The sequence below is a fragment of the Numenius arquata genome, chromosome 3, assembly GCF_964106895.1.
Source record: "Numenius arquata chromosome 3, bNumArq3.hap1.1, whole genome shotgun sequence".
Taxonomy (NCBI): Eukaryota; Metazoa; Chordata; class Aves; order Charadriiformes; family Scolopacidae; genus Numenius; species Numenius arquata.
Genome location: NC_133578.1, coordinates 46,536,202 through 46,563,593, shown reverse-complemented (window position 1 = coordinate 46,563,593; position 27,392 = coordinate 46,536,202). Strand labels below are relative to the sequence as shown.

General features: G+C 36.8%; 1 protein-coding gene across 3 annotated transcripts in view; it reads left to right on the top strand.

Moving 5' to 3' along the window:
• The window catches only part of LOC141463548 (solute carrier family 12 member 7-like), a 66,555-nt gene extending 39,505 nt beyond the window's left edge, over positions 1–27,050 (top strand). For 2 of the 3 annotated variants that reach the window (XM_074146025.1, XM_074146024.1), the window contains exons 13-26: positions 2,818–2,936; positions 3,582–3,680; positions 5,893–6,012; positions 8,063–8,167; positions 10,394–10,562; positions 13,431–13,626; positions 13,946–14,115; positions 14,264–14,395; positions 16,008–16,115; positions 19,048–19,164; positions 21,473–21,654; positions 22,811–22,825; positions 25,475–25,608; positions 26,084–27,044. In XM_074146025.1, coding sequence (XP_074002126.1) covers positions 2,818–2,936; positions 3,582–3,680; positions 5,893–6,012; positions 8,063–8,167; positions 10,394–10,562; positions 13,431–13,626; positions 13,946–14,115; positions 14,264–14,395; positions 16,008–16,115; positions 19,048–19,164; positions 21,473–21,654; positions 22,811–22,825; positions 25,475–25,608; positions 26,084–26,175 — 1,758 coding nt within the window. In that variant the 3' untranslated portion in view covers positions 26,176–27,044. Of the gene's footprint in view, positions 1–2,817; positions 2,937–3,581; positions 3,681–5,892; positions 6,013–8,062; positions 8,168–10,393; positions 10,563–13,430; positions 13,627–13,945; positions 14,116–14,263; positions 14,396–16,007; positions 16,116–19,047; positions 19,165–21,472; positions 21,655–22,810; positions 22,826–25,474; positions 25,609–26,083 lie in introns of all 3 variants that reach the window. The other variant, XM_074146026.1, reaches the window with a different exon arrangement.
• Positions 27,051–27,392: the final 342 nt, after the last annotated feature.

Sequence of the window (27,392 nt, the reverse complement as noted above, 5' to 3'; positions counted from 1 at the left end):
TTTTATTCATTTTTGTAAGCTAAATGAAGTCAAAGATGTAGCATGTCACAATAGGATTCTATTCTAGTCCCATGACTCCAAATATTAAGATTGTTCTGACATCCCTGTGCATGTTTTTAAAATAAATAAATGAGATTTTTCTCAAAGGAAGTGAGTAAGGGAGCTGGCAAACAGAAGAAAAGAGAACTCTTGCTGGAAAATATTTAATTATACAATTGCTGGCTGGGCTGCATCTGTAAAAACTAGGCAACTAGACTTGACTTAAAAATAAAGAAATAAAAATCCAAAAGATGATAATGTCTAGAGAGCAAAGCTGTGATTTCTGTGGTGAAGTCTGGAGTTTGAAAGCTTACCTCAAATTGCCAAGAACAGCCAACAGTTGCACAGCACAATGATAACCTACCAAGAACAGGTTCAAGTATAAAAACCAGGTTTATGTCGGAGTAACTATGAATATTTTGGGAACAGAGTTAAGGGACAGTTGTCAAATTTGGAACACAGAAAGAAATTGCAGATAGCACAGACACTGAAGGGTTGAATTTAGGAGAATAGGCTGTTCTGTATGGAGAGAGTCCTGAGGATGATTTGGAACACTTGCTTGTTTTTATATATCTCTCTGGGATTGTGATACCTAAGTTATGTGACCAAACTTATGTTTGGGTAAAGTGGGGAATACTCATGCTTACCTCTGGAGTATTGATCGAGTACATGCTGTAGATCAGTGTCTCTCGTCTGAGGTTGGTGTAGGATACGTTATTAAAAATGGGATATTACTCTTGATGAATAAGCTCTGTTCAGAGGTACCTGTAATCTGTCTTCAGTGAAGGCTGAGTATAGAACAGCAGCTTGGTTTAGTTCCTGAGTTTGGGGAAAGCCTACAATGAGTCAACACGTGGATATGTGAATAGAGGAGAAAATTCCTCAGCTAGGATGTGCCTAGGAGAATTTGAGTGGGTTTGCGGGGGAAACATCTGAGGAGGAGGGAGATGTGCAGAATATGTGGTAATAGAGAAATAAGGGAGGAAAGCACTTCTGTGAAGAGGGGGAAGGAGTGTACAGGGTATGAGGAGATGGTTGGAAAGGCTGAGAAGCAAAGCAAAATGGAAGAGCTAATGGCTTGGGGCTAGTAGCTTGTCTTTTGTGTGTTGTGGGTTTGGTTTTGTGTGGGTTTTTTTTCTGTGTGTTGGTTTTTTGTTTGTTTTAAAGGCAGATCATACTGCTGTTGCCAACTTTTTTTCTCTTCAATCACTTGGTTCCATTCCACTGCTGTTGCTTCCCTGGTCTGTCTGCTAGTGCCTAGGCTCAGTAGGGCTATATCCTTGAGATTTTGTCTTGGGTCCTTCTTTTCTCTTGGGCTGGAGGGAAGACTGGTCACTGGAAATGTATGCTAGTATTGCTGCCGGGAGTTAAAAAGACAGCAGTTGCCACTTCTGCAGCCCCTCTGCTGCCTGAATGTTCTCCAGGAGGAAATGCAACTGCTGCATCTCTAATTCTACTGGCTTGAACTGCTGTGCACCTACACTATTGGCAACTTGTTCATTGAGAAAGTTATACCATTGTTCCCCTGGTGTGATGGAAGAGCATCTCTTCTACCAGGGGTGGAAAAGGTGATGAGGATGTACAAGGATGTGGATGTACCGCTGCTGCTTACTTTCATAGTTGAGAGCAGTGACATGTTCCCTGACTTGCAAGACCTATATCTGTAAATGGAAGTAAATACACTGAGTGTGCCTGGGTCGGGGGGCAGAATTATGGAGTTTGACTTGTGAGAGGGAAGGGGCTGTAATGCAATAAATTGTAAATGTTGGGTTGTATTGAGAGAGACAAATGAAAAGTCTTACTTTTATCTCAAGTAAAAACTTGGCACTTGGTGAGAGGCTGGCAGTATGATTGCTTCTTATCGGGGTTAGATTTGAAATGAGTGAAGAATTGGAAGAAAAAAAAAATTACATGGCCTAGGAAGTGAGGGAAAGGGAATCCAGGGGAAGCAGGATGTTTGAAGAGGGATTTGAGACTTGAAAATTGCTTGCAGTTTTGGAATGATATACCTGCTGCGTGGACAATCAAGGAAATGAAGGCAAGGAGATTAACGTAGGGGCAAGAATATGACATATTTAATAAAAAAACAAAAGACTGAAAACATTAGCAGAAAAAAATGGCATTTTAATGTAAGAGAAGGAAGATTGATGGAAAACAAGAAGCTAAGGGAAGAATACAGTATGGAGAATGAGTGAGGTGAAGAACCTAGATGTTTGGAAAGGAAGCCGTTGTGGCAAATGGGAGTGAGGGTTTGTCTTTATAATTGTATGGAGGAGAATAAATATGACTGGAGCTTCAGGCGAGGCATTTTGCCATCTATCACCAGTACAGATGGCTAGGATTCTTTACCACGTGCAAAATGATTTTTAGTAGGGCTCTGTGCAGGATCATATGCTTAGCTAAGTTCTCTTTAAAGATCAATATTTATGTTCATAAGTACTGAGTTGATGCCTACTTTGTTACAAAAAATACTGCCCTCAACTATATTAGTTTTTTATAGACTAAGCATAAAGCTCCAATGCATGTGGATTTGAAGCAACTGCAATAGTATTCTAATGTTATATAGTCGTTGTTTATTTTAGTTAACATTTTTCTTATTGGAAATGGGTGGTTTTGAAATTTGTTTGTAGCTTTTTCTAGTATAGATCGCTTCATTTTCCTTTGTAACTAGTGACTATTTTTGGTTCCAGTTAGAGTTAGATATGGTGCAGATTGCAAACTCGTAACTGTATGATGAACAACTTTCCCTAATCTTACTGTTTACTTCAATTGAACTAGGTATTTGGTCATGGAAAAGCAAATGGAGAACCAACTTGGGCTCTGCTCCTCACTGCTGGTATTTGTGAAATCGGAATTTTGATAGCCTCATTGGACAGCGTAGCACCAATTCTTTCAATGTAAGTTTGAATGTGATGTGTTATTAAGTTAAATAGAATTTTATTCTTAAATTAACTAGGTAATGATTTCTCTTTTTGAAACAATGCATGCTAGACTTTGTCTTCTAACAGGTTGTATTCCTATTTGATCCTGGAGATGATATGAAACAACAAAATGTTTTGGCTGAAACTTATTTCTAGGCATAAATGACCTTTTCTAGGACAGAGTTCTTGAATGCTATTAATAAAACGTTGAAAGAAAAACAGGGAAGGCCTCAATGCTGTGTAAGCACTGCTCAGCAACAGTTTAAACATACTTGTGTTATCAACACTGTTTAGGTTACAAATCTAGAACATAGCACCATATGAGCTACTACAAAGAAAACTAACTCTGTTCCAGCCAATGGGATACACTGTGGTTGTCAGTTGTTTGCTACATTTTTTCTGAAATCTTTGTTTGAGGCTCTACATTATGCTAATACCATGTTTTGAGGCCTAATACTCTACAAGTATTAATTTAATTGATGTCTTGTGTTCTGTTGGCTACTGTGAACATGGTGTACAAAGTTCCTATGGCTTTTGGATTGTGTTCAGCCTTTTAATGCAAATTTGTCTAGTTAATTTCCTATTGGAAAATGCTCTTTTTTCTTTTTTTTTTCTTAACAGGTTTTTCCTTATGTGCTATATGTTTGTAAATCTGGCTTGTGCAGTTCAGACACTCTTACGGACTCCCAACTGGAGACCTCGTTTCAAGTATTATCATTGGTAGGGAACGTCCCTTCATTCAGAAGAGTTAAAACTAATTATGCAGCCCTAAATTGTTGATTTTCTTACAATAGTAGAACAAAATCTCCCTTCTGATTTAAATGAGTTTTATTAGATGATGTATGCACTGAATATTCTAACAACAATGTTTGTTTTGATGTGTTTAGAATAGGGCTAGTAATAGCTGTGATCAAGAAGGTGTGGCTAATGTAGAGGATTTGGGAAGGGGCTACAGTAGGACATTTAACGTTGCTTATAAGCAGAGATATCTGAATATGTGAGACAAAGATAAAAAAATATAATCTGTCTTTTATGTATAGATAAGGAGAACTGGTAAAAATTTTCAGGAAGGTTGATAAGGTTTTCACTGCAGTTATGTGAAAAAAAAAAAAAAAACCCAAACAAAAAACAAACCCAAAACTTGTACAGGAAAAGACTCCCTCATTTAATATAAGTCAGTTGGCTCTTTAATGATATAATCACTGTTTTTAAGATTTGTCATGCTTTAGACATCGCGTTTGATAACTGCAGCAGATGAGTGGATATTGACGAAGTCAGTAAAGGTCAAATATACAAAAAATAGGGTGTGGCTTTTTGTTTAGATTTTTTTTAATGGCCTAAGAGTTCAAATATTAGGAAACTTTTATTTTCTACCACATGTTAAAAATACATATACTTACTTAAAAAAATATATACACAGTAATTCTATTGAGAAGCTTTTAGTGCTGAAATGCCTTGAAGACTAGAGAGTTTAGGATACAAGCTGGCCTGATTCTAGGATATAAGAGTTGCTTATTGTTTTTGCTTTTAAAGAACTGAGTGAAAAGGAAGCATCACAATTCTAGCCCTGAAAAATCTTTTTGAATATGCTCACTAGGTGCTTACTAGTTTGGCACCTAAACCTCCAAATACATCAGTGCCTGTCTCCCAGTCTTATCACTGCAAACACCTAGCAGTATTTGCAACATGAAGAAGGAAAACAGGGGTTTTCTGTCTTTTGGGGGCTTTTTGTTCTACCACCCATGAATAATCTGATTGTGGAAGAAGTATAGTAGGAGGTACGAAGTAGCTTAAAAGCTAAGGCAGGTGGATAAGATGGAGGGTAGCAAGAGGTACAGGATGGATGATGGTGAAGAAGAAAAAGCAAAGGGTTGTGACATAGCAGCAGCAGAGTTTGTAACCGTTTGGAAATAATTCTTTTTTTATATTCTTCCTAGAGAGATCAGGGAGCCAACTGACTCACTGTGTACCTTCGCAATCACTTCTAGCCAAAGCAGGTATCAGAATGCTTGGCCGGAACTGGGATGGAACTTTATTTTTTGAGTGAAAGTAGTCAGCTACGTTGGTAGAGTTGGCTAAGTCAGGCATGAAAGAGCAGCTGTTGTTCTTTTAGACAAATTACATTTAGATTCATGTCCTTATAACAGGTAGAAAGCATTTCTTTGGTTTAAAACTTGGATGCATTTGGACTCAAATAATTGAATGGTACTGAAGAAGCAAACTAAAGGTACCAAGTGAAAATTGAGTCTGCTGACACTCTTCATCAGTACAGTGAAAGCTAGCTCTAATTTGGAAATCTAAGGTGTTGTGACTAAAAGTAGTTGCAAAACTCTGCAGTTCTGAGCTGACTTGCACCTATCTTGAATAATGTGGGCAAACCAGACATAAACTTTAATTTGTAAATGCTTCTGTAACATTTTCAGCTCACAGTAATTCTTTCTTTGTAGCCTTTGAAAGACTGTTGTCTGTATTCTCGTCTGCTGTCGTGTGCTCTTGCCTAAGAGACAGGACACAATGGAAGTGGAGAATAGAATTGATGAGTAGAATTTATTTAAACTAATCAACTATTTTTGCTGGAAGTAACATAATGTTGTTTAGTATTGTTGGAGTTTGGTTAAATGCAAATCAACAGTGAGAGATAGCAATGTATTTTGAAACTGACCTTACATGGAGGTACTGATAGAGTTTCAGAACTGACGTGTGTAGTGTCTGCTGTTAATATCTAGTTCAATTGTATTATGTCACACACAGATTTAGAATGTAATTTTTTTTATAAACTAAAACTAGGACAATGTATTTCTATTTATGTAGTAGCTATGAAGTGGCCTTTGAAGAAGAAAGGCCTTTCTGGAAGTTAACTGAAATAAGAAATTGACTTTGTAGAACGTTTGCATGCCTATTTAAAAAAATGGAAAAACATGGTTTCTTTTAGGACTCTTTCATTCCTGGGGATGAGTTTATGTCTTGCCTTGATGTTCATTTGCTCTTGGTACTATGCTTTGATTGCCATGCTAATCGCAGGATGTATATACAAATACATAGAATATAGAGGGTAAGACCATATATCTTATTTATTCTATATTTAATATCTTTAATGTTAAGCAAAAAGCACTTTTATATAAAAAAGACGCAACTGAAAATAGAATTAAGAGAGTTCCTTGAAACAAGGTAAGATCTCATCTCTGTTAAGGGTTGTAAATTTTCAGGTTCTAATTTCTCTGGAAGCTCTGTTCCAAAATTCTCCACAGCCAGAACTGATTAAAATGTGAACCAATAAGGTTGGGAAACTTTAATTTGAGCAGAGATTATGGTGTAAAGTTTTGGTACTTCAGGAACATCGCCTTTTAATAGCAAGCAGCAACTATTACAAATCTGTTACCTTATTATGCACTTGTGCTAAAGCCCAAAACCTCTATTCTTTTATGTGGACTTTAGCACTTTTACACATGAATCTTACTAAACAATCCAGAGAACCCACTGGAAACTATCTATTTTCTGAAGGCTTAGATAATTTTTAAATTGCAACATACTTTGCACTGTACACATTTGACAAGAGACACTATATATAGAGCCACACCTGTAAGAAAAGCTGTGCAAGTAGGAGACTTAAAGAGCATGCTGAGTTTATTTAAAAACAACCAACCAACCAACCTCACCCAGCAACAACAACAAAAATAACCCAAACCCAAAACCCAACCAAAAAAATCCCCAACTGAACAACCTATCCGAACGCTAGAGATGCTTGTGATCAGTAGCATGTGTCTTTCCCTTTCTAAAGAAAGATACCCAATGCTGAAAGAGTCTAGTCAAGACAAATTGTCAAGCAGGGAATTGAAGTGAGGCCAGTTGTTTTGATGAGTGATTAAGCACAGGTCTTAAGTGGATCAGCTGGTATAAACTGCTCCACGTTGTGGGTTCTCCATCTTTTAATATCTCCATTTCCAGATTAGATGCTTTCCTGGATTGTAACAGCTCCATTTACTGGATTAATTATAAGGAAATTAATGCGCCTATTTTAGCCAGGAAGTCAGGTCAGATGATAACAGTTCTGCTTGCGTGTGTGTATGTAAGTATGCACGTACATCCAAATCCACATACAGACTGTACAAATGTTGGCACATAGCCAGCACATCTACCCTGGATGAAGAGATTTTTTTTTTTTTCTGAAACTTCTTTTCCCCCTGCCTTTACAAATTCAGGGGCTGATTTGGCAGTGGGGCAAAACTCATCCCGAAGTGTTCTAAAAAGTGCTGTGTGGAGAAAACCTCAGTTTTTATTTTAATTTGTTGATAATTAAGTAAAAGAAACTTCCATGACTATGCTGCCTGTTAGGATACATTTTAATTGCCACATTGTTCTTCATTAGCTTTCGAATTCAGTTTAGCTTATTTAATCTCAATTTTGAACAAAGGCTAAAGGTAACAAGTTCAGTGAGAATTCATGAATAGAAATAAGAGGGAGGGAGGGTGGGAGAGCAAGGGAGATGGACCCCTTGCAGTAGTAGAATCCCCGCAGAGGAAAATAACGTGTTAGCCTAACGGTTGTTTCTTATTTGGTTGGCCACCTGGCATATAGTGTAGCTTTGTATTGGGAGAAAGAGGAGTGGGAAATGTAGGGTTGAAAGTGGTTGGGAGGGTGGATAAAGCTTTAGGCTCATCTGGGAGAGAAGCTGGGAAAGAAAGGAAGTGGAGAAAGCTGGATTGTGGTGTTGGGGGAAAACTTATAACACACTAATTCATAGGAAGTCGTCTCACTTATTCATTCTGCTGCTTTAAAACAGTTTCTTTTAAGTAGCCCTCACTCATTCTAGTGCTTAAAAGAAACTTAAGTAACTCTCAGGATTACAAAAAAAGCTTTTGAAGTATGAATAAAATAAACATAATGAATATTTTCAAATACTTAATAAATAGTTCTCTTGAAGGGACTTGAGACTGCTTCAACTTGGTTAGTCTTCATTCTTGATTTAAATCTGCGAGATGAGTTTTTTCATGCATTCATGCAAAAAGCATTCATTTTTTTTATGCCCTTTATCCCTCACACGAGAAAATGTACTTTATAAATAAATGGGACCCTGTTAACTGAATCTCTTGTACACCCCGAAGAGCGGAAAAAGAATGGGGTGATGGAATCCGAGGACTGTCCCTGAATGCAGCTCGCTATGCTTTGCTTCGTGTTGAAGATGGTCCTCCTCACACCAAGAACTGGAGGTAAGCCCTATGCCTTCCAAGGTCACGTAATTCTTGAAATATGTAAATCTCTTGCAAATACTGCTGGTATAGCTAATGGCCAAAGTGGAATTCACTGTTAAAATAACATTTTACCTTGGGCATGGCAATGTTGTTATTACAATAGTATTATTTTACTGCAATAGACTGCAAGTTATGGTTAGTCAGTAACCAACTTTGCTGGGAATATGGGCAAACTAACTTGAACTTAAATCCATGTGGTATTGTCACAGTTTTCCAAAGTGCAGAAGAATTTTAATATTTGATTACTTAAAGATTTTTGGATTCAAAAGAACTGTTATCATTGAATCCCACTGTCTCTATGGAGGAAATGCTGCAATTCCTTAAGGGGGGGATTGTGCTTCTATATATGTTCCTCCTGAAATACATTGTATAAATATATAGAGGATCCATTACTTGTTTAAATTCATTTTCTGGCGGTTTTTTAAATATAGCTTCATTTAATCATAATACTTTCTAAATTGCTTAGATATCATTAAAACAAAAATCTTGCATTTGCTGTCCATTTATAAGTAATGAGGTTAGATGTCTGCTACTATTTTTGAAATGTATTCTCTTTACTTGTTAAACTACTGATTTTTCTCAAAGCAAACACAAAAAATTACTTAGCATTTAAAAAAGGGCATTTGCACGCTGTCGCTTCTGATGAATGTAATGCAAATCAGTGGAACACACCAAAAAGAAATTGTCACTAAATGTGGTACTGTCACACAGCAGTGACTATAATTAAAGTATCCCCGAGTGCATGCACATGCGATGTTTTGTTGCCCTTCGGTGTCATGGCATTATTTTACCATTTGTCATGGGTCTGATGCACAGAAGCAGTTACTTGGAATACATGAGCCACTGCCAGCTGTCGGAACACAGCATCTCAGAGACACCAGTGTGATGTAATGTTGACTAAGAGAATTCCTGTTAAATGTCTGACATCGCTTCAGTTCTGGACAAGTTATTCTGCTGTTGTGTCAAGTAGTTGCTAGAACTGGGCCTTCTTGTTAAGTCTTAGACTGTGTTGTTTTTGAGACAGGATGTATGCTCCAACTCTTCGTCGTTTTGAATTTGTAGTAATGACAGGAAAACTATGAAATGTTGGTTTGGGAAAAGTAATCAGGTTGGATATTGATTAAAGGAATCAATGCATCCTCATCAAATATTCAGTTGAAACTGAATTTGGCGTGCTATCAGTATGGCTAAGGGTATGACTATCCTTTTGGAAGGACCTATGCAGGTAGAGCAATGGGTTGACAAGAACATCATGATAATCCAGAAGGACAAGTCCAGCACCTGGGCTGGGAATTTCCCAAGGCTGGGAACCTGCTTTGGTGAAAAGGACCTGTGGTTCCCAGTAGATAGTAAGCCAACAGTGTGCCTTGGCAGTGACATGCTGGACTGCATCAACAGGAGCATAGCTGGTATATTGAGAAGTAAATATACTGGAAAATAATATTCCTGTTTGCTTAGTACTTATTAGAATACATCTAGAATATTTCATCCAGTTTTGGGCACCCTAATGTAGGAAAGAGTTCAATAAGCTGGAGTGAGTTCAGCAGGGGGCTGCTGAGATGGTGGTGGAGGCACAGGAGTGTATCTCCTGTGGGGAGAGGCTGAGGGAGCAATGATTATTCAGCTTGAGGAGGCTTAAGGGGAGCTTTAAGTTGTAAGCATCCAATACCTAAAAGAAGATTACTGAGAAGATGGAGTCAAAACTCCTTACAGCAGTATATGGTAGAAGAATATGAGAACAGGATAAAAATGAGAAGGAGAGATGATGGTAATTAAGCATTGAAGCCATTACCCAACAGTGGTAATACCTCTGTCTCTGGAGATCTTCAAAATCCAGCTGGATGGAGCTGTAAACAATCTGCTGTGTGTTTAGTGTTTACCCACTTGAAGCAGCAAATTGCACTAGATGACCTTGGAAGGGTGATAGTGTTGATTCAATAATTTTCTTGGTAAAACTGTTCTTTAAGGTAGCTTTTCTGAAGATGTTATGGTGGCTCATGTAGGAATTCTGTACCTAAAGTCTTGCTGCTATTGCAAATTATGACTGACTTGCTTGATAGGTGAATGTTTTCCATTTAATTAAACACTTTATCTGCATTTTATTAATAGTTAATTTTAATTTTTGAATTCTTTCTAGCTTTTCTATATGTATATGTGTGTGTTTAACTCTTCTTTTATTGGCAGACCTCAACTTTTGGTCTTGTTAAACTTGGATAGTGAGCAGTTGGTGAAACATCCTAGATTGCTTTCTTTCACCTCTCAGTTGAAGGCTGGTAAAGGACTGACTATTGTGGGCTCTGTGCTTCAGGGAATCTACTTGGATAAATGTACAGAAACGCAGAAAGCTGAAGAGGTATGTAAAAGTTTACATACACTTGTAATTTCCATTAGTATTTAAGTGTTGAATCTGGATAACTCATATAATGAATTAGAACAGACTGTTGTAAAAATTGATTCAATACCTTACTATATGCACAGTGATTATATATATATATATATAAAGAAGAGGTTGGTGTGTCTAGGAAAACGTTTATAACACTTCCCAATAGGATGAGACAATGCTGATATTTCATAGCTTTTTTTTAATATTGAGAGCCCTGGACTCACAATCAAATTTACATCTTGAAAAAGGCAAGTGCTAAAGTTGTTTTAGTTTTTTTTTTTTTTAAATAAATTACATTACAAAGACAACAGAATTATTTAACAGAAATTTTAACATTTATCTAACAAATGCAAATGCATTTGGCATAATTTCACCCTCTGGATGTATACACAGTATTTTCTGCATTGTCTTAGATATATGTAGCGGAGCCAGGATTAGGAGCAGTCTTTGCTGGAATCCTACTCTGTTGCTTAACTGTGAACAGCATACTTCTTGAGATCCCTTTCTTTCTCTTTTTTTCTTTCCTGTTTATCCCATATCTTCAGAGAAGGTAGGATGAGGTAGAAAAAATAGTAATTTGTCAGTAGTTTAAGATGACATCTAACTGTGCTTACAAACACAAGTGAATTTAATTGGAATATTTTTCTTTGTTTTCCTGGCAATTTGTCAGTATTTGACTGTGCTACCTGACTGGAAATACATCAACGTTTTTGTGGGAAGCCCTTGAAAACACCTGAACTTAATTTTGAATTGTCCCCTGAAGGAAAAGGGGAAGTTAATAATAGACTGAGCTTCTGAAGATCCATTGTTTGTACAGCTTGGGCTTTCAGTGCAAAGCAAGTTTCCCTTTTTGTTTGCTCTTAAGCAACTTGTGTACTTCTTTGTTTATTCCAGTATTGGGATAACTCCATATAGACAATTTGCTTATAATATTTGCTTACCTATGCACACTTTCCTACTCCTAGCTTTACAGAGTGGGGAAACATTTTTATAAAATACTGTTTCATGTATACTATTGAATGCTATTGAAAAATCTGTTATCTTTAGAAAACTACTGTAAAGTCTACTCCAAAAGTAGGATATGATTGCCATTATAACTTTCAAAATTGGTTAATATCTTCAGTGTTGTTGAAAAGAGTATCAGTTGAAATGTCTAACATTTTGATCTAGGTTGTCTTCAAAGCTGTGTAAAAATGTCTGTGACTTATTCAGATTTGGTATCTTTAAAATAGATGAGTATTCAAGATGTTGAAATGCACTTAAAGCTAACTACCCTTTTTCTCACATCTTTCTTTTTTGTTTTTCTCTCTCGGTATTCAGACTTGTCCCTAGTGGTTTTTAAAATAACAAAGTATGAAGCCAGGTGGCCTAGCTGTTATCACATGAAAAGTCTCCAAGAGAGCAATTAGCTTGAAAACGCGGCTGAAAAAGTCTAGCAATGATCTATTGTGAAAATGATTGTTATTAGGCTGTTATTATCAACACATGTGAGTAGGAAACAAGGCCAACAATACAATCAGGCCTTGATATAAAGCAAAGAAAACCTTTAAACAGAAATTATTTACCCATGAGGATTTGAAACGTTACCTATAGTTGGCTTAACTTGAAGTCAACTACATTTTTGAGATGCAACAGGAATTAATTTAAGGGAAAGAAAAGAGGTCTGACTAGAAAGTCAGACCTAGTGTTAAGATTGGGGGAAGTGTTGCTTTTAAAATGGAAATGAAGATGAATTGTAAAAGTTTGAGCATCTGAAGGCCTCATTGGTTTTCGAAAAATTCAACTAGAAAATGTTTCTAGAAGATTTGTAGGAAATCAAGATTTCTCCTGTCTGTATTTTTAAAAGGGAAAAGCATCTATTTAAACTGATGTGCCCCCGCAGATACTGGTTGTACAGTGACAGACTTGTTGGCTCTGCTACCAAATTCTCTGAAGATTTTCTTTTTCTCTACTAAACAGAATTTCTTATGTGAGGCCACACTGAGCCAGTGCCAGCCATTCTGAGATCAAATCTGTTCCTGGTGGTTTTTGATAAGAATTTTGGTGCTTCTGAAATTCCAAATTTTGATATGCTGGTTCTTCCTTGTGTAACCATGCTGATCTCCCACACAAGTCAGTGAGAATGATGGGATTTTTAAAGTCATGCCATCAAAACATAGTAAATACCAAAGCTGATGTTCCCTAGTCAACCTTAATAGCATTTTGAATGCTACTTTTAAACTACTTAGTTATGTGTCTGTGTGTTTTTTCAGTGTTTAAAGGAAAGGGAGCCATCTTGAAATTAACAGGGTGTGGGAGATTTAATCTAGTCGGTTTATCTTGTCATTTTTCAGGCAGTGACTACAGTTGTCTTCTACACATCTATTTTTCCATTTGGGGAGCTGATAAATAAAGAATCAGCTTCTTAATGTCAAAGTTGTTTGAGGAGCTTTGGCAGCCTCTTCTGAAGTCCTTGTCATGTTTTTTCAAACCCTTCCAATTCCAAAAGAAAGGACTTGTCATTCCAAACATATGATGCTTTGTCAGTCAGCAGTTTTGACTTTAACTGAAGCAGTGTTACTTTGTCAATGTGGTTTTGCTCATATCTTGTTCATTCTTCTTTGGAAATAAATGGCTGAATAATTAAGGTAATGAAAAGCTTGTGTGTGATGTCTTTTGGGGAGGTGCGTGGTTTAGGTTTTGGTTTGTATAGAATCATGTTCACTGTTTGGGAATTTGTGGTTTCTTGATGTTGGTTGTACATTGTAGCTAATGTTTTGCTCTTATTTAGTGCTCCTTATGGTGTTTATTACCAGTGTTGATGATTGTATTTCCCCATGTGTAATCTTCCTTTCGCAGAATGTTAAGGCCTTAATGGGAGTAGAAAAGACTAAAGGCTTTTGCCAGATTGTGGTGTCTCCAAATTTCAGAGATGGAATATCCTGTTTGATTCAGTCAGCTGGTCTGGGAGGGATGAAGCACAACACAGTCCTGATGGCATGGCCAGAGTCATGGAAGCAGACAGAAAATCGTTTCTCATGGAAAAATTTTGTTGGTATGTGTTTATTGACTTTCTCCTATGCATTTGTAATACAATTATGTATTTGCTGTGTGGAGGAAATATGATGCTGAGCATCCAGTGGACAACTGAGTACTTCCCCACATGTGGTTTCATGTGGAGTGTGTTTTCTCAGCCCTCAGTCTCTTCAATCATGGCTTGTCTTGTTCTCCTAAGCAGTTGAGTCACTAAACCCAGGATGTTCCTCTTTTGCCTCAGCAGAATCTGAGAGGATTAAGCTTTTGAATTTAAAACAAAACCAGAAGCTGTGATTGAAAACTAGAAGTCCTTGATCAAATCCTGCTTTCCCTTGCAGACACTGTTCGAGAAACAACAGCAGCTCAGCAAGCACTGTTGGTGGCTAAAAACATTGACTTATTCCCAACAAATCAAGAACGTTTTACTGAAGGAAACATAGATGTGTGGTGGATTGTTCATGATGGTGGTATGCTGATGTTACTGCCTTTTCTCCTACGACAGCACAAGGCAAGGACAACAAAAAATGGCTGGGATTTCATTTTCTAGCAATTAATAGTTCTAAGATTTTCTAACGAAATATTATTTCACATTGATAGTTATGCATGGTGATAACAATCACTGTGTTATGGATTGTTATAATGTATCTTTTTGTTAGGTTTGGAGAAAATGTAAAATGCGTATCTTCACTGTCGCTCAAATGGATGATAATAGCATTCAAATGAAGAAGGATCTTCAGATGTTTTTATATCATCTTAGACTGAATGCTGAAGTGGAAGTTGTTGAAATGGTATGTTACTGCATATGTTTCTATTGGTGCCATTGAGGCTAAACATTTCTGAAACTAGAGATGTTAGCCCAAATAGAAAAATGGAAACTTCACAGTCCCACCAAGAACAAGAAGGTTTTTTTTAAAGCAGCATTATCTCACCATATCACAATGCTAGTGTATGTGGTAGTGAGTTTAATGATTTTGTCAAGTATAATTGAGCCATTCTGATGTGTTAATGCCTACTTTATTTGTGAGGACTAGTCCATAGTGACAGTTCATTCAGGAAGGGGAAAAAAAAAAAGGAAGGCTGAATGTGGTTAATCTAATAAGCCATGGCATCCAGCATGGAGAGGATGAAGGTGTCCATCTCTCCAACTGCTGTTTGAATACCTCTCTGGAATAAGGAATCCATACGCCCTGTGAAAGTATGTCAGTTTGTTTTTGGCATTGCAAGCCTCTTTGGCACTGAATGGCAAGATGATATAGCTACAGACTTACAAGTGAAATAGTGACAAAACGAATTTTTTTTTTCCCTTTTTATATACTGGTCATAAACTGCTAAAGAGCGAGGACTGAAACTGTAGTCTGTCTAGACCTGGTTTTTTTGGCAACTAAGGAAAAACTTAATTTCCAGCACTTAAGGTGACCAGCAAAAATGCCTGACATAAGCCAGAAAAACCCCCCAAAAACCTTTTAAACTCCTGAAGTGAGATGAAGATGGGTCAACTGGTTCAAAACTTCTACCACCACCAGTTCCTGGAATGAACAAAACCTATCAAAAAGATTTATCGTGCTAATCAGTCATAAAGCAAGTGTTAAGAATGGTTTAAATTATTTATGGAAAAAAATTACTTATGAAAAATTTGGTTAGCATTTTGAACTAGGAAGTAAGATAAATCTATTTCTTTTTAGTTTTGTTTAGAATATTGAATATGAAAGGCTAAAATGCTGTGGCATGTGCAGGTGAAAGAGGGCAAGCAGTGCCATAAAAAAAGGCTCAGCCTTGGTTGGATTTTGAGCAGAAAATGCTATACGAAGCACAACTTATTCTTTGTGGATCATATTTTATCCCGAGAATCTTCCAAAAGATAAGAGACAAGAATACGAATCTGTGACAATGCAGATGGCTGCTGTAGACTTCTATGTTGTATTTTAGCTTTGAGCTAATGTCAGAATATATGCCGGAGTTTCTTCATAAATGCTTCGAACTGTTGAAAGGACAATGTCTTATTTTGTGGCTCTAAACAGTTTTTAAGGAAACAAGTGTACACACGTGCTCAGGAGGCAGCAATGCAGACCCAGTTTAAATAAGTGCTTTCAGCCCTTTCTTGTTTCTGCAGCCTAGTTGGAACAGAACAATGGAAAGTCTGTCCCAAGCACCTCAAATTTAGATAAAAATCACACTGATATTGATGTAGTAGGATAGTTCATTGCACAAGGTTGCGGTTTGAAGGTGAAGTTTTAAGAATGAAGGCAGAAATGATGGATCAATTATATGCTTGGGAATACTCTAATGCCATAAATTCATCCAGGACTGAATGAATGCAGGAATGAACGCTGCATGCTGTGTAAACGTTATTCTCTTGAGTAGTACTTTTCTTCTGATGTTTCTAATGCCAATCTCTTGCAGTTTGAAAATGATATTTCTGCGTTCACGTATGAGAAGACACTTATGATGGAACAGCGATCTCAGATGTTAAAACAGATGCAGCTATCAAAGAACGAAAGGGAGAGAGAGGTAGGGACCTTGGCTTGACAGAATGCTCTGTGAAAAATCTGAAAGTAGTATTTCTTGTCCGGGGCTTCTAATCGGCTTCTGACTAGTCAGAAGCTTTTACAACTGCATTCTGTGTTAGTTTCTCTACAGCAGGTATCACTTGCAAGGTTAAAATAACGTGGAAAAAAATTTTTATTTGAATAGCTGTTTAGAGTTTTTCTGTTCTTCTTAAGATTAGTGCAAGTATTCACTAGCAGAACATTTGAGCATCAGTGTGGAATATGTCCAGAGTATTCTGAAATTTGACATATATAAGTAGCTAAGGTTTGTGATTATTCAGCTGGGATGATTAGCTTTGTTTGTGACTTGGTCTTGTTCAATTCACACTGACTATTTTTTAGTTTCTGCATTATTTTGAGTGTTTTATATATCAACTAATTATTGTTTCTGGAGCCAAAATTAAACTGACTAACCTATAATCCTATGATATCCACATGGGAATGCAACATTTGCTACTTCCCTACCCTTACTAGTCCCTGGTGGTATTTTGCATGATGTAGTGATGAGATGAGCATTTTTGTGAATGTTTGTAACTTTTCAATCTTTTACTTTCTTTTTTTTTTTTTGGCTTCTACCTCCTCATTTATTCTGTTAACTATCCCATTATTATCAACACTTCTTAGTGATGTAAAAGGAATTCGATGCTTTGGCTTTGCTATCACTTGTAGTGATTTCTCTCCCATGCCAAATAAGAGATCTCCACTGTGTTTAATTACTCCCATTCATAAAATAACCAGAATTTTTTTTTCTTGTGGCTTTTTTTGTCTACTGATAATTGTAACTCATTTTATGCCTAAGACTTGCTGCTGTTAATCATACAAGTTTCTTTTTTTTTTAATCTCTCCTTATTTATTCTTTTTTCCATTTCTCAGGAATTTTTTTAAGGTTCCTAAAGATGCCTTGTATTGCTACAATAATGTCCTGCTCAAAATCCTCTTTCTTCTCGTCTGTGTCATGGTAGTTTTCTTTTGATTTGAGTCTGCCTAACATCTTTTCAGTAAAAAACAAGCTCTCCTGTACTCCTTAGTGTTTTAGCTTTTTCGTAATTATTTATTGAACACTAGTATTTTTCCAGTGAAGTTTGAGTGATTAATCAATCTACAGTAGGCTTTAAAGGATTTAACTTACTCAGAAATGCTTTATAAGTAGCCAAAGAACATAAGGCTATAGCATGTAAATTGTAGTGGAGCCAAAAGAATTTATTTTCAGCTCATTGAGTTGGCTGGAATCTGCACTACTTCAGAGCGTTGTTTGCTTGGAAGTTTTTAATTTCCTTCTTCTCCCTCCCATGACTTGGGTTTTTTTTATTACTTGCTTTTATCTGAATGTAACCATCGCCATTAGAGCTTCAGTTTTTTCCTTCATATCAGGCAGGTTAAATCTGAGGTGTTCAAAATACCATTGAATTTATTTCATGGTTAGAAGTAAAATCCTTTAATTTCAAGAACATCTAGTACGTACTTCCTGCATTGTCCAAGAATAAAAGCCATATTCATCTGTTGTTTCTGGTCAGGATATCTTAATTTACATTGTTGTTTTGTGTTTTCATCAAAACACATTGTTTAGTTACGCCTTCACTTCCTCTGGAGCTACATGTTGAGTATATGCGCTCAGTGTGCCAGGCCCTTTTGCAATCTGATCATCTGCTCTTAAAAGAGCTGAACCATCCCCTCTGGTTTTATGACGAACTCCAAATGTTTCTCTTGCTAGCATCACTAATTTAAATTAGCATTGATTTTGCTTTCATTATCTATCTCCAGACATTCAAGTATAACCCTAATATTCCGACTTTGAATGGTGCTTGTAGTTTTGTTTCCTGTTACCACCAAGACTAGTATTTTAACCTCACTTCTGTGGTTTACCTCTTCAAATGAGGTTCAGACATTTGCAAAGAGGAGTACTTGTCTTTGTACAGTGTTCTTTTGTTGTTTCCTTTGTAGGCATGCTGTTATGCCTTAGGAATCACCTTCACCTTCCCCTCTTCTGCCATTTTTTAAAATGGAACTTTATTTGATCTTGCCCCTGGGCTTTCTTGTGGAACTGGGGCACGGGGACTCGTCAGATTTTTGTTTTTTTTTTTTGAGAAACTTGGTTGATTTGCTTCTATTCAAGTGTAAATATGATACATTCCTGCAAAGTGTAAGCTCTGCAGACTTGGGTGCAACTGTCAAGCATTTATTTATTTGACTTGGACAACGGTGCTGCAAAGGTGAAAGAAAAAGTAGAGCCCTGTTTGCATCCTTGCTGCCCTTCCTGGTGGTTGTAGGTGTCCTTCTCTGGCTAGTCCTGAGCGATGACTTGGGCCAGGCCAAAGAATACTGCTGGAGCTGCAAGAAGGCAGTCGTCCATCCCACCACTACTTTGTGTTGGGTTGCAAAGCGCAAGTGCTGTTGCACAGATTGCGGCTGTGAGGTAAGATTGGCAGAAATATGGGTGCGTGTAGGTAAGGAGCAAAATTAGTTTCTGAATCATTGGGAAATAAATCAGTGTTTGGAGTTGGAAAGCAGCTTTCCCGTCTGCTTGATTTTTTTTTTTTTTATACTTTTGATTGTAACTGCCTAAAACAAATTCAACTGAATCATCACAGATATGAAGGGATGTTACCCTCATGAACAAGTGTATATGTGAGGTTCCCATGTAGACTGAAGAATTCCATTCACTTCATGTTTTCACAAATCTCTGTAAAGAAACTTCATAACTGCTAAACATTTCAAAAAGAGTCCCATAGTATATATAAACAAATGGCATGTTAGCAAACTAAGTTTATAACAAGCTACAATACAAAATCTCATTTATTTAAGTGAAGCCAATTTTTGTTTTGAATAATATGATCATCTGCTTCTTTCTGTAGACTAGTGGGCTTTTTTTGTCATTGCTAACCTTTTTGTCCCAGATTCAGAGCATCACTGATGAGTCTCGAGGCTCAATCAGAAGAAAAAGCTACTCCAGTCCACAGTCCATTGGCCAAGATGCTCAGGCACTGCTGACTAATGATTTTCGAGAAGAGGAGGTAGTTGGACGCAGTACTTGCTAGACATTTTCCCATTGCAACACTTGAAGTGCCACTATTGCAAACAACTACAAATGAACAACTTGATCATTCATTGCTATGGAACAGTTCTTCATAGATTTTAATTTTACTATTTTTTAAAATAATTCTCTTACCCTATATTATTTTTTCTCTAGATGACACTTCTGTGGCATGAACTGCATCCTATTTCTCACACTTAATTTCCATAAAAGAAACACTTATGTTTCTGAGAGTGCTTCTGGCTCTTAAGAAAAACTTGCAAAGATATTTCTCTGCCTTCTATCTCTTAAAAAGTCATAATACTGGGTGTTTCATTAATAAGTATATTTCAAGCTTTCACAAAGCATTGCCTTCCTTTATAGTTCTTATACTGAAGCTTCTCAGAGACCATATAGATATACTAGGGCTTTTTAAGGAGACTTCTATGCTTATTGACAAGCCATTATTAACCCGTGAGTGCCGTTTCCTTTCAAACTCACCATGTAGAAAGCAGGAATGAAATAATGCAATCAGTGGTTTTAGTGTGCACTTGAAGTGTTGCTCATGTGAAGGCTTGTAGCCTAGTTTGTAGAAATGCTGTATAACTTTGTGTTTCTCTTTCTTCGTGAAGTATGAGAAGAATGTGGGATTTTTCCATATAATCTATTTGGTATCAAAATAGCGCTAACAAAAATGTGCTTTTGCTGTCTTAGCATTTTTATAAGCATGTGCTATATATAGGTCCAGAATTTCTCTTGGCCTCACTGTCTTTCTAAAAGTAGTGAACTTTCTTACATTGAAGCATAGTTGTACTGAACTCACTTGACAATTGTTTGTTTGAAATTTTAGTTTGTTGGATACTGCTGTATGATACCTATAGTATCTGCATGTATTTATTAGCTTTTTCCATTCTCATGATAGAACTGTATTCACAGTTATGTCTGATTTGTAGTCTTGACTTGTGACTTAATCTTCTGGGAATATATGACGACTGTCAAACAAATAGATATTTATGTGAACCTCAGAACTGAACTCAAGGATTTGGGAATCCTGAAGGATAGGGACTAGGGAAATAATTTAGGAAAAATACAGAAGCTCTTAGGCATGTAAAACAAGCTGCAATTACAGTTTGTGAACCACTAGGGAAATTCCTATTCAGAGACAGAAAGTAGTTTTCTCATCTGCTTTGATTTTATCCATGCTTTTGGTTGACCTGAATGAAATGAATTCTTCTGAATCATCACATATATGGAGAGGAATGACCATCACTAACATGGGAATAATTGAGGTTCCCAAGTGGAACAGGAGCTTCAACTCATGATTTAACAAGTCTCTGAAGAGACTTCGTAACTGCTAAAGACTTAACAAAGAAACAAAAAATAGCAGCTAAAAAAAACCCTGGCAAAACAACAAATCCCCAAAACAACTAACCGTGTGCGCACACACACACATATATCTCAAAAGGAAAACCCAGCCCCCCCCAAAACCAGAACATGGCAAAATGCAAAAACAATCCTCCCCCCATACCAATTCTTTTATGATTTTAAGAGTCTTTGGTACTGTATTTGTGTTGCTTTTGATGGAAATACAGAAGCCTATAGACAAAGTTTTATGAGGGAGAGTAAGTAAATAATGTGTTAAATATTTCTTCCTTCTTTCCTCAAGAAGACCAAGGGGAATGGGAAATGGAAAACCCAGTATGCATGTGAAAACAACAATATTGGTTTCTTAAAGTTGTGATTTGGCTTTCTGCTGTTATAAGGGAAGAGAAGGCCCCTTCATGGTTAGATTGACTGACTTTTGTTATGTGAGATGCAATTGCATGCATAAATAATTTAATGGAACCATAGCTAGCCTTCAACGGGTCCAATTTTGTGTTACTAGGATCATGAGAGTCAGGCTGGTAGATCAGCTAAAGGCATGTGAAATGGGCAGTGCTTGTGACAGTATGTGAGAAAATAACCACGTACCTGATGAAGAATGAGAGCACTGCCTTTTAAATTTTTCGCTGGTGAAAATTCCTGGTGTTAATAAAGTACCTTAGGCTACCTTCAACTTCGGTTCATTACAAAAATAACATCCCAGCCCAGCTGTAATCCTGGAAATATAAACAAATGACTGTATTTTTACAAGCAGTTTCATTTCATGCTGAAGTCAAAACAGTTTGGTATTTGCTCATGAAGTAAGGTGCATTTTTCTGTATCTTCTTTTGTTTCACTGCTGTGATATTCCTTTTCAAAATTTTAATAACGTGCACTCTACAAATGCTCTTTTTGGCTGAATCTTGGGGTGATTGTTTTGTGGCCAGGCTCAGCTGATCCACGACAGAAACACTGCCTCGCGCTCAGCTCCCGCGGTCAAAGCCAGTGTGGCTGCTGCTGTGCCAGAAAAAGTGCAAATGACCTGGACTAAAGAAAAGTTTGTTGCTGAAAAGTATAAAAACAAGGATTCAAATGTGTCTGGCTTTAAAGATATTTTCAACATGAAGCCGTAAGTATACATGTGGTGTTTGGAGTTTTGTGTGATTGCGTGTTTTTTAGTGTGTGGTTTTTTGTTTGCTGTGGTGGTGCTGTTCTGGGTTTTATTTTTTAAGAGATTCTGGCTCATTTAAAATTGAGCACAAGCACGATCTTTCCATGCACTTCACTTAAATGCCATCCTTATGAAACTAGCATGGACTTGGGTGGAACAGCAACGACTGTGAAGAGTCATTTACAAGAATGCTGTGATGAAGCTTAAATGTGACAGACTTCAAGCTGTAAACTTAACTTCTGGATTGTACCAGGAAGCATATATGTTAAAATGCTTAATAATAACTTTTGTGTTTTCTCACTTCTGGTGGGTAACAAACTACTGTATATCATTTACCTGTCTCATTGTGTTTTCTTGGGGTAGAAGGTCTACCAAAAGCACGTAGACTCTTTCAAGACATTTAGTTTATGTTTTGTTTTTTTTTTTTTTTTTTCAAATGAACACTGGTCCCTCATCATTAAATCAATATAAAATTTGTGGTTATATATATGTCTTGTTATATTAAGTATTTCTTGTTGAAATATTCCTTAATGTCCTCACGCTGTGCTTCAAGCACACACATGTATCTCCTCTGAGTTCTGGAGGAACGCAATTATAAGCATGGCATAGACTATTTTCTGCACATGCCCAAAGCAAAACTGTGGATGTAAAGGGAAATTTTAATATCTAAAGGGAACATATTTTAAGTCTAGGACTTGTAGACAGTAGAGTTAGAAGGCAGTACAATTAAAATTGGTACCTTAAAATCCTAGGTTGTTTTGTGGATTTGCTCTGAGCTCTTCAGAAACAGTTTGCCTTCTGCAAATTCCAAACATCATCTTGCTCACGCTCTAAAGCACGGGTTTTGCTCCAGTCTGTATTATACTCTAAGAATTAGAGGTTTGTTGTTTTTTGGGGGTTTTTTTGTATCTTAAAAATATTTCCTATTACTTCTTTAGAATTGTGCAAGACACAGCCTTCAGGTATTATTATTTTAAAACTACTATATGTGGTTGGTCGGTGGAAATTACAGTTCAAACATAGTGCCTGTAGAATATGTTAACATCGTTGAATTTAAAATGTACTTGATGGCATAAATATTTTTTTTCTGTACATTTGCTTCCCTTCCATGTAGAGAGTGGGGAAATCTGTAAGTCTCAATTTCATTTTGCTTAAGCAACATAAGCTGTGTTCCCTGGTTCTTGTGGTCTTGTACATTGTATGTGTGTTTCCTAAATCATGATTTGTAGTGCATGTATTCTTTTGTACCTTGTTTTATATACTGTGATTTAGCATTTATCAGTGAAAAATATTCTTCATTGTGACTTGTTAATGTATTCTTCTAAATATTATCAACTTTCCATTCAAGGTAAGTCACAGAACATGCATTTTAGTTTCTGTAAGAATGTAAAACTTGGCAGTACTCCTCTGCACCAGTGTAATATTGAGTTTTCTAATTAACTGCATTAAAAAATGAATATATTTTTTGTTCTGGAAAAATAGCCCCCATTGTGATATAACTAATTGAGCAATAAGGATGAATTTGTTCACAAAGGGAACTTGCACATTTTATCAAATGCCAGTTCTTGTCTCCTTTCTACCAACCCATGCACGTGTAGAAATAATGTAAGTTCAGATATACATTGAGTATGACAACATATAAAAATGGGACACTGGTTTGCTTTTTTTCAGTGCCCACTATTGTCTTCATTATGTCTGTTTAACAAGTTGAGCTTCTTACGAAAACTTAGAAAGCTTACTTTGTGTGCCATGTATGATTTCAGTTCTACCGGTGCTTGAAGGTGAAATCGAACTTTTCAGTGCTGAATTCTTGCCCACTCCACCACAAACACACACCCTCCATATTGCCCTTGCATTTTGTCCTTGGTTTAACAATGTTTCTACTTCAGTGTTTATACACTTTTTGAGTGATACGCTATTGCCTCTCTCTTCATAGCTGTTCTTGGGTCTTCTCAAGCTGTTGTTCTGCTTCTGAAAAACTGACCTTCAAGTATTCTGTTGTTCCATATATGATTTTTTTTTTTTTTTACAGTTGGTTCTTAGGACAGATGGCTGCTGTGACAGAAAATCCCCCAGGAGGGACTGATAAACTCAGTCTTGAAAATATCTTGGGGGTGGGGGAGAAGAGAATCAATTTGAATTGATAGGGCTGGTCTGCACTGGCCACTAAACTTCAGGCAAAATGCCTTTTTTTTTTTTTTTTTTCTAATTGTCCCTGCAAAATCATGGATGAAAATACAACATGAAATATGCTACTTGTAATAGTATCCCGTTAATGGTTTTTCCCTTCATAGTAAAAAATGGGAACTTAGTAGAACGCAAGTACGTATGCTCCCAGCATTCTCCATCTTTCTTGGTCCCCTGTGTTTGAATGAACCTCTATCTGGCTGCTGTTCTCAACTCCTCATTTGTTTGTCATCTGAGGGCAGCCTCATGTTGCTAGAAGATTCTAGGAGTGTGTTGGTGTAGTCCCCGTGAAATGACCTCTGGTGCTACAAAGTTGTGTGTTTCCTTTTGTAAATTTTGGCCTCCTAAGTGTTTTTCTTTTGGGAAAAGAGGTCTCATTAATTTCTATTGTTTATTTGAGCTGATACAGTGCTGCGGTTTGTGCTGTAATTTTGATTGCTGTTAGTGGAATTCAAAAGATGCCAGATTGATCAAGCACTTCAGAAGATGCCTTCTGCCCTGCTGCTACTAACCTGCCAGTCCTCCCTCTGCCACGGGACAGTATGTGAGCCCAGATGAGCAGGATACAGTCGTGCTTTTACCGTGAGACCTAGTTGCAGTGCTAAGAACAATGCATGGGATGGAGCGATACAAGTGTCTCACATCAGCATGCCAGTATCTCCATTCTTGAGATGTGCTGTCACCCAGTATTTCCAAGATTCCCTTTGAAGTGACTCACTTCACTTGTAAAGAATCTACTTTGGGGCAGCAGGCCTTTTGGATAAAAGGGATTAGGTAGAGTCATACAACGTAGGGTATTACTCGTTTCCAGTCTTGGCTAGTTTTACACAGATGGCAGTTTCTCAGGAACTATAAGAAAGCTATTCTTTTGTTCTGTTCTGAAAAACAACTAAATCACCCAAGGTAGATCCTGAAATAAGGAAACCTCTGAAGTCCTAGCAGTTTCTTCCTCTCGTGCACAAATTTACAACAGTTATATTTGTGGACATAACAAGCAAAGCAGTAGTTAATTTTAATAATGTAAGGGGAGAGACTCAATTTCAGTTCATTGCTTGCTGCCTTACTCTTATGACATGAGAAACTAATAATTTTTTGATAAATTCTATGCTGTTTCCTAACTTTCTTCACCAGGCTTATAGTAATCTTGTAATGTTTCTAAAGGAGCATGAGGGAAATCTTGTACTGTACAACATAAATACTGTAATCTTTCCACTGCAGTCCTGTAATTCCTTTCTTTGGAATTTCTTATACAAATCCGTTTTTTTTATATAATTCAATACACTGGATTCTCAGCCTTTTTGACTAAACTTAAATTCTACTGAAACTAAATTTTTGCTTCATCTTTGTGAAAAATAACTGACAATTGGAATATTTGTGCATTGTTGGCAATCTCTTTAGAATTGCTTTAATTTCAGAGTTAAATGTTCTTTTCAAAGGGAGAAAAATCACATTTTCTCAAACTTTTATTTTGAATGTGTACAAATACTGGTGTCCATGAAAATAGCTTATTCTACCTACCTATAGATTAAACCTATAAATTCAAATACATAAGTATTGTGACAATACTTAAAAATGTTTGCTTGCATGCTAGGAACCAGTCAAACGTGAGAAGAATGCACACCGCTGTGAAGCTCAACGGAGTGGTGCTTAATAAATCACAGCATGCTCAGCTAGTTCTCCTGAATATGCCTGGACCTCCTAAAAACAGAAAAGGGGATGAAAACTGTATCCTCTACTGTATTGCTTCCATATTTCTTGAAATAGGGAGTTTGATTTTTTTTCTGATTGTGCCACTGTCTACTTGTTAGGATAATCATTTGTAACCATATTAAGCATAAGTTTGCCTTTAAGAAAACGACTTTTGATTCCACAGACAAAGTTTTAAGAAATGTTGATAGAGGTGGGTTTTTTATTGAATTGATGTAAAGCACTCCTGAATTTTGAACTTATTTTAACATCTCTATTTTTAGTTTTTCTGTAGGTGAGTAGGGCAGAACTAGAAATTTCTCACAAATTAGTCCACCCTTCCCCTTGAGCGAGCGGGTGGATTTCATAATGGGACGGCAAAGAGTGACACAAGAAAACTCCTTGATGAAATTGTTTAACTTGCTTTTTTTGCATTGTATGTCAGACCTTTTGAGAGATTAGTGGCTATTTTATTTCTTTTCTGAATAAATTCCTTGACTTAATGATATTTCAGACATGGAGTTTTTGGAAGTTCTCACGGAAGGTCTAGATAGAGTTCTCCTGGTCCGAGGCAGTGGACGTGAAGTGATCACCATTTATTCTTAAGCTGTTTGCACATTTTGTTTGACACACCCATCCCCACAATGAGAAAACAGTTATTTTTGCCATGATTTGAACAGCTTCCTTAAGAGCTCTAGCACATTGAAAATTACCTGCAAGCTGAATCTTCCCACAGTGTGTTCTGTTTTTTCTATAAAAAAGTTACATTTAAATTATATTTTAAGAAGATTTATGTAGAAAACATCTCTGTAGTGAATTAAGAAATGGTGGATGGGTTAGGATATTTATGTGTAGCACATTCTGACACTTGTTAAACTGTGGTGAAACGCAAGAAAAGAAATGTTAATGCAATGGTATTTTTAAACATGAGCAATTTCTGATTATTTTAATCTTTGTTCTGTATCTAAATAAAAGGGAAAGGGTTTAGGAAAAGTTGGCTTCCTCCCTTACCAAAATGCTGCAATGTTGCTTCTGTTGGGATTCGTTCTGATTTGGAAAACTTCATTCAGAAAAGTATACAACCATTCAGATTTGTAGATTATGTGCATAAAATGTTTCCATGAAGTTCATGATTTGCCACACTTGTTTGAAATAACATTTCTCTATTTAAAATACTTAGTCAGGTAGCTGAAGCCTCCAGGTGACAGTAGTATTAAACTGACAAGTTGTGTGGGTTTTTTTCATGAGCTATTAGCCGTTATAGCATATTGCACAATTATCCCAATGAAACCTAAGAGCATCCAACTCATAGGAAGGCTATGATGCAGTAACTCCACCTGGTTGCAAATACAGCTGTAACAATTGATAAACCACAGCAAGTTGGTTAATGAAGTGCAGTCTTTTGTTTTCAAATATGTATATTTTGAAAATGTTGTACGTATGTGCTGGTGTTTAAAATAAAATCTGCTTTTTCTGAACCACAGGAGTTCCTAAGTGTGTGTTTTTTTTTTTTTTTTTTTATGAAATTGTTGAGCCCCTTGTTGGACACTGCTTGGTTTTGTAAATATCATTTTAAGAGTTTTTGGGTATCAGAAGATTGATCTACTCTAAAAATAATGGTTTTATTTAAACATATATAAACTATTCTCTTACAATACAATCAACGTCTCTGTTGCTCAGACTGGGACGAGAGTGGTGCAAGGCCCAAATAGGGCTAAGGCCAGTGACCGTGGAGTCAAGGCAGTATCGTAGCACTCTCAGGCAAAACCAAAGAAAGTTAAACAGCAAAAACTAAAAGTAGCCATTACCAGTCCCTGCAGTTT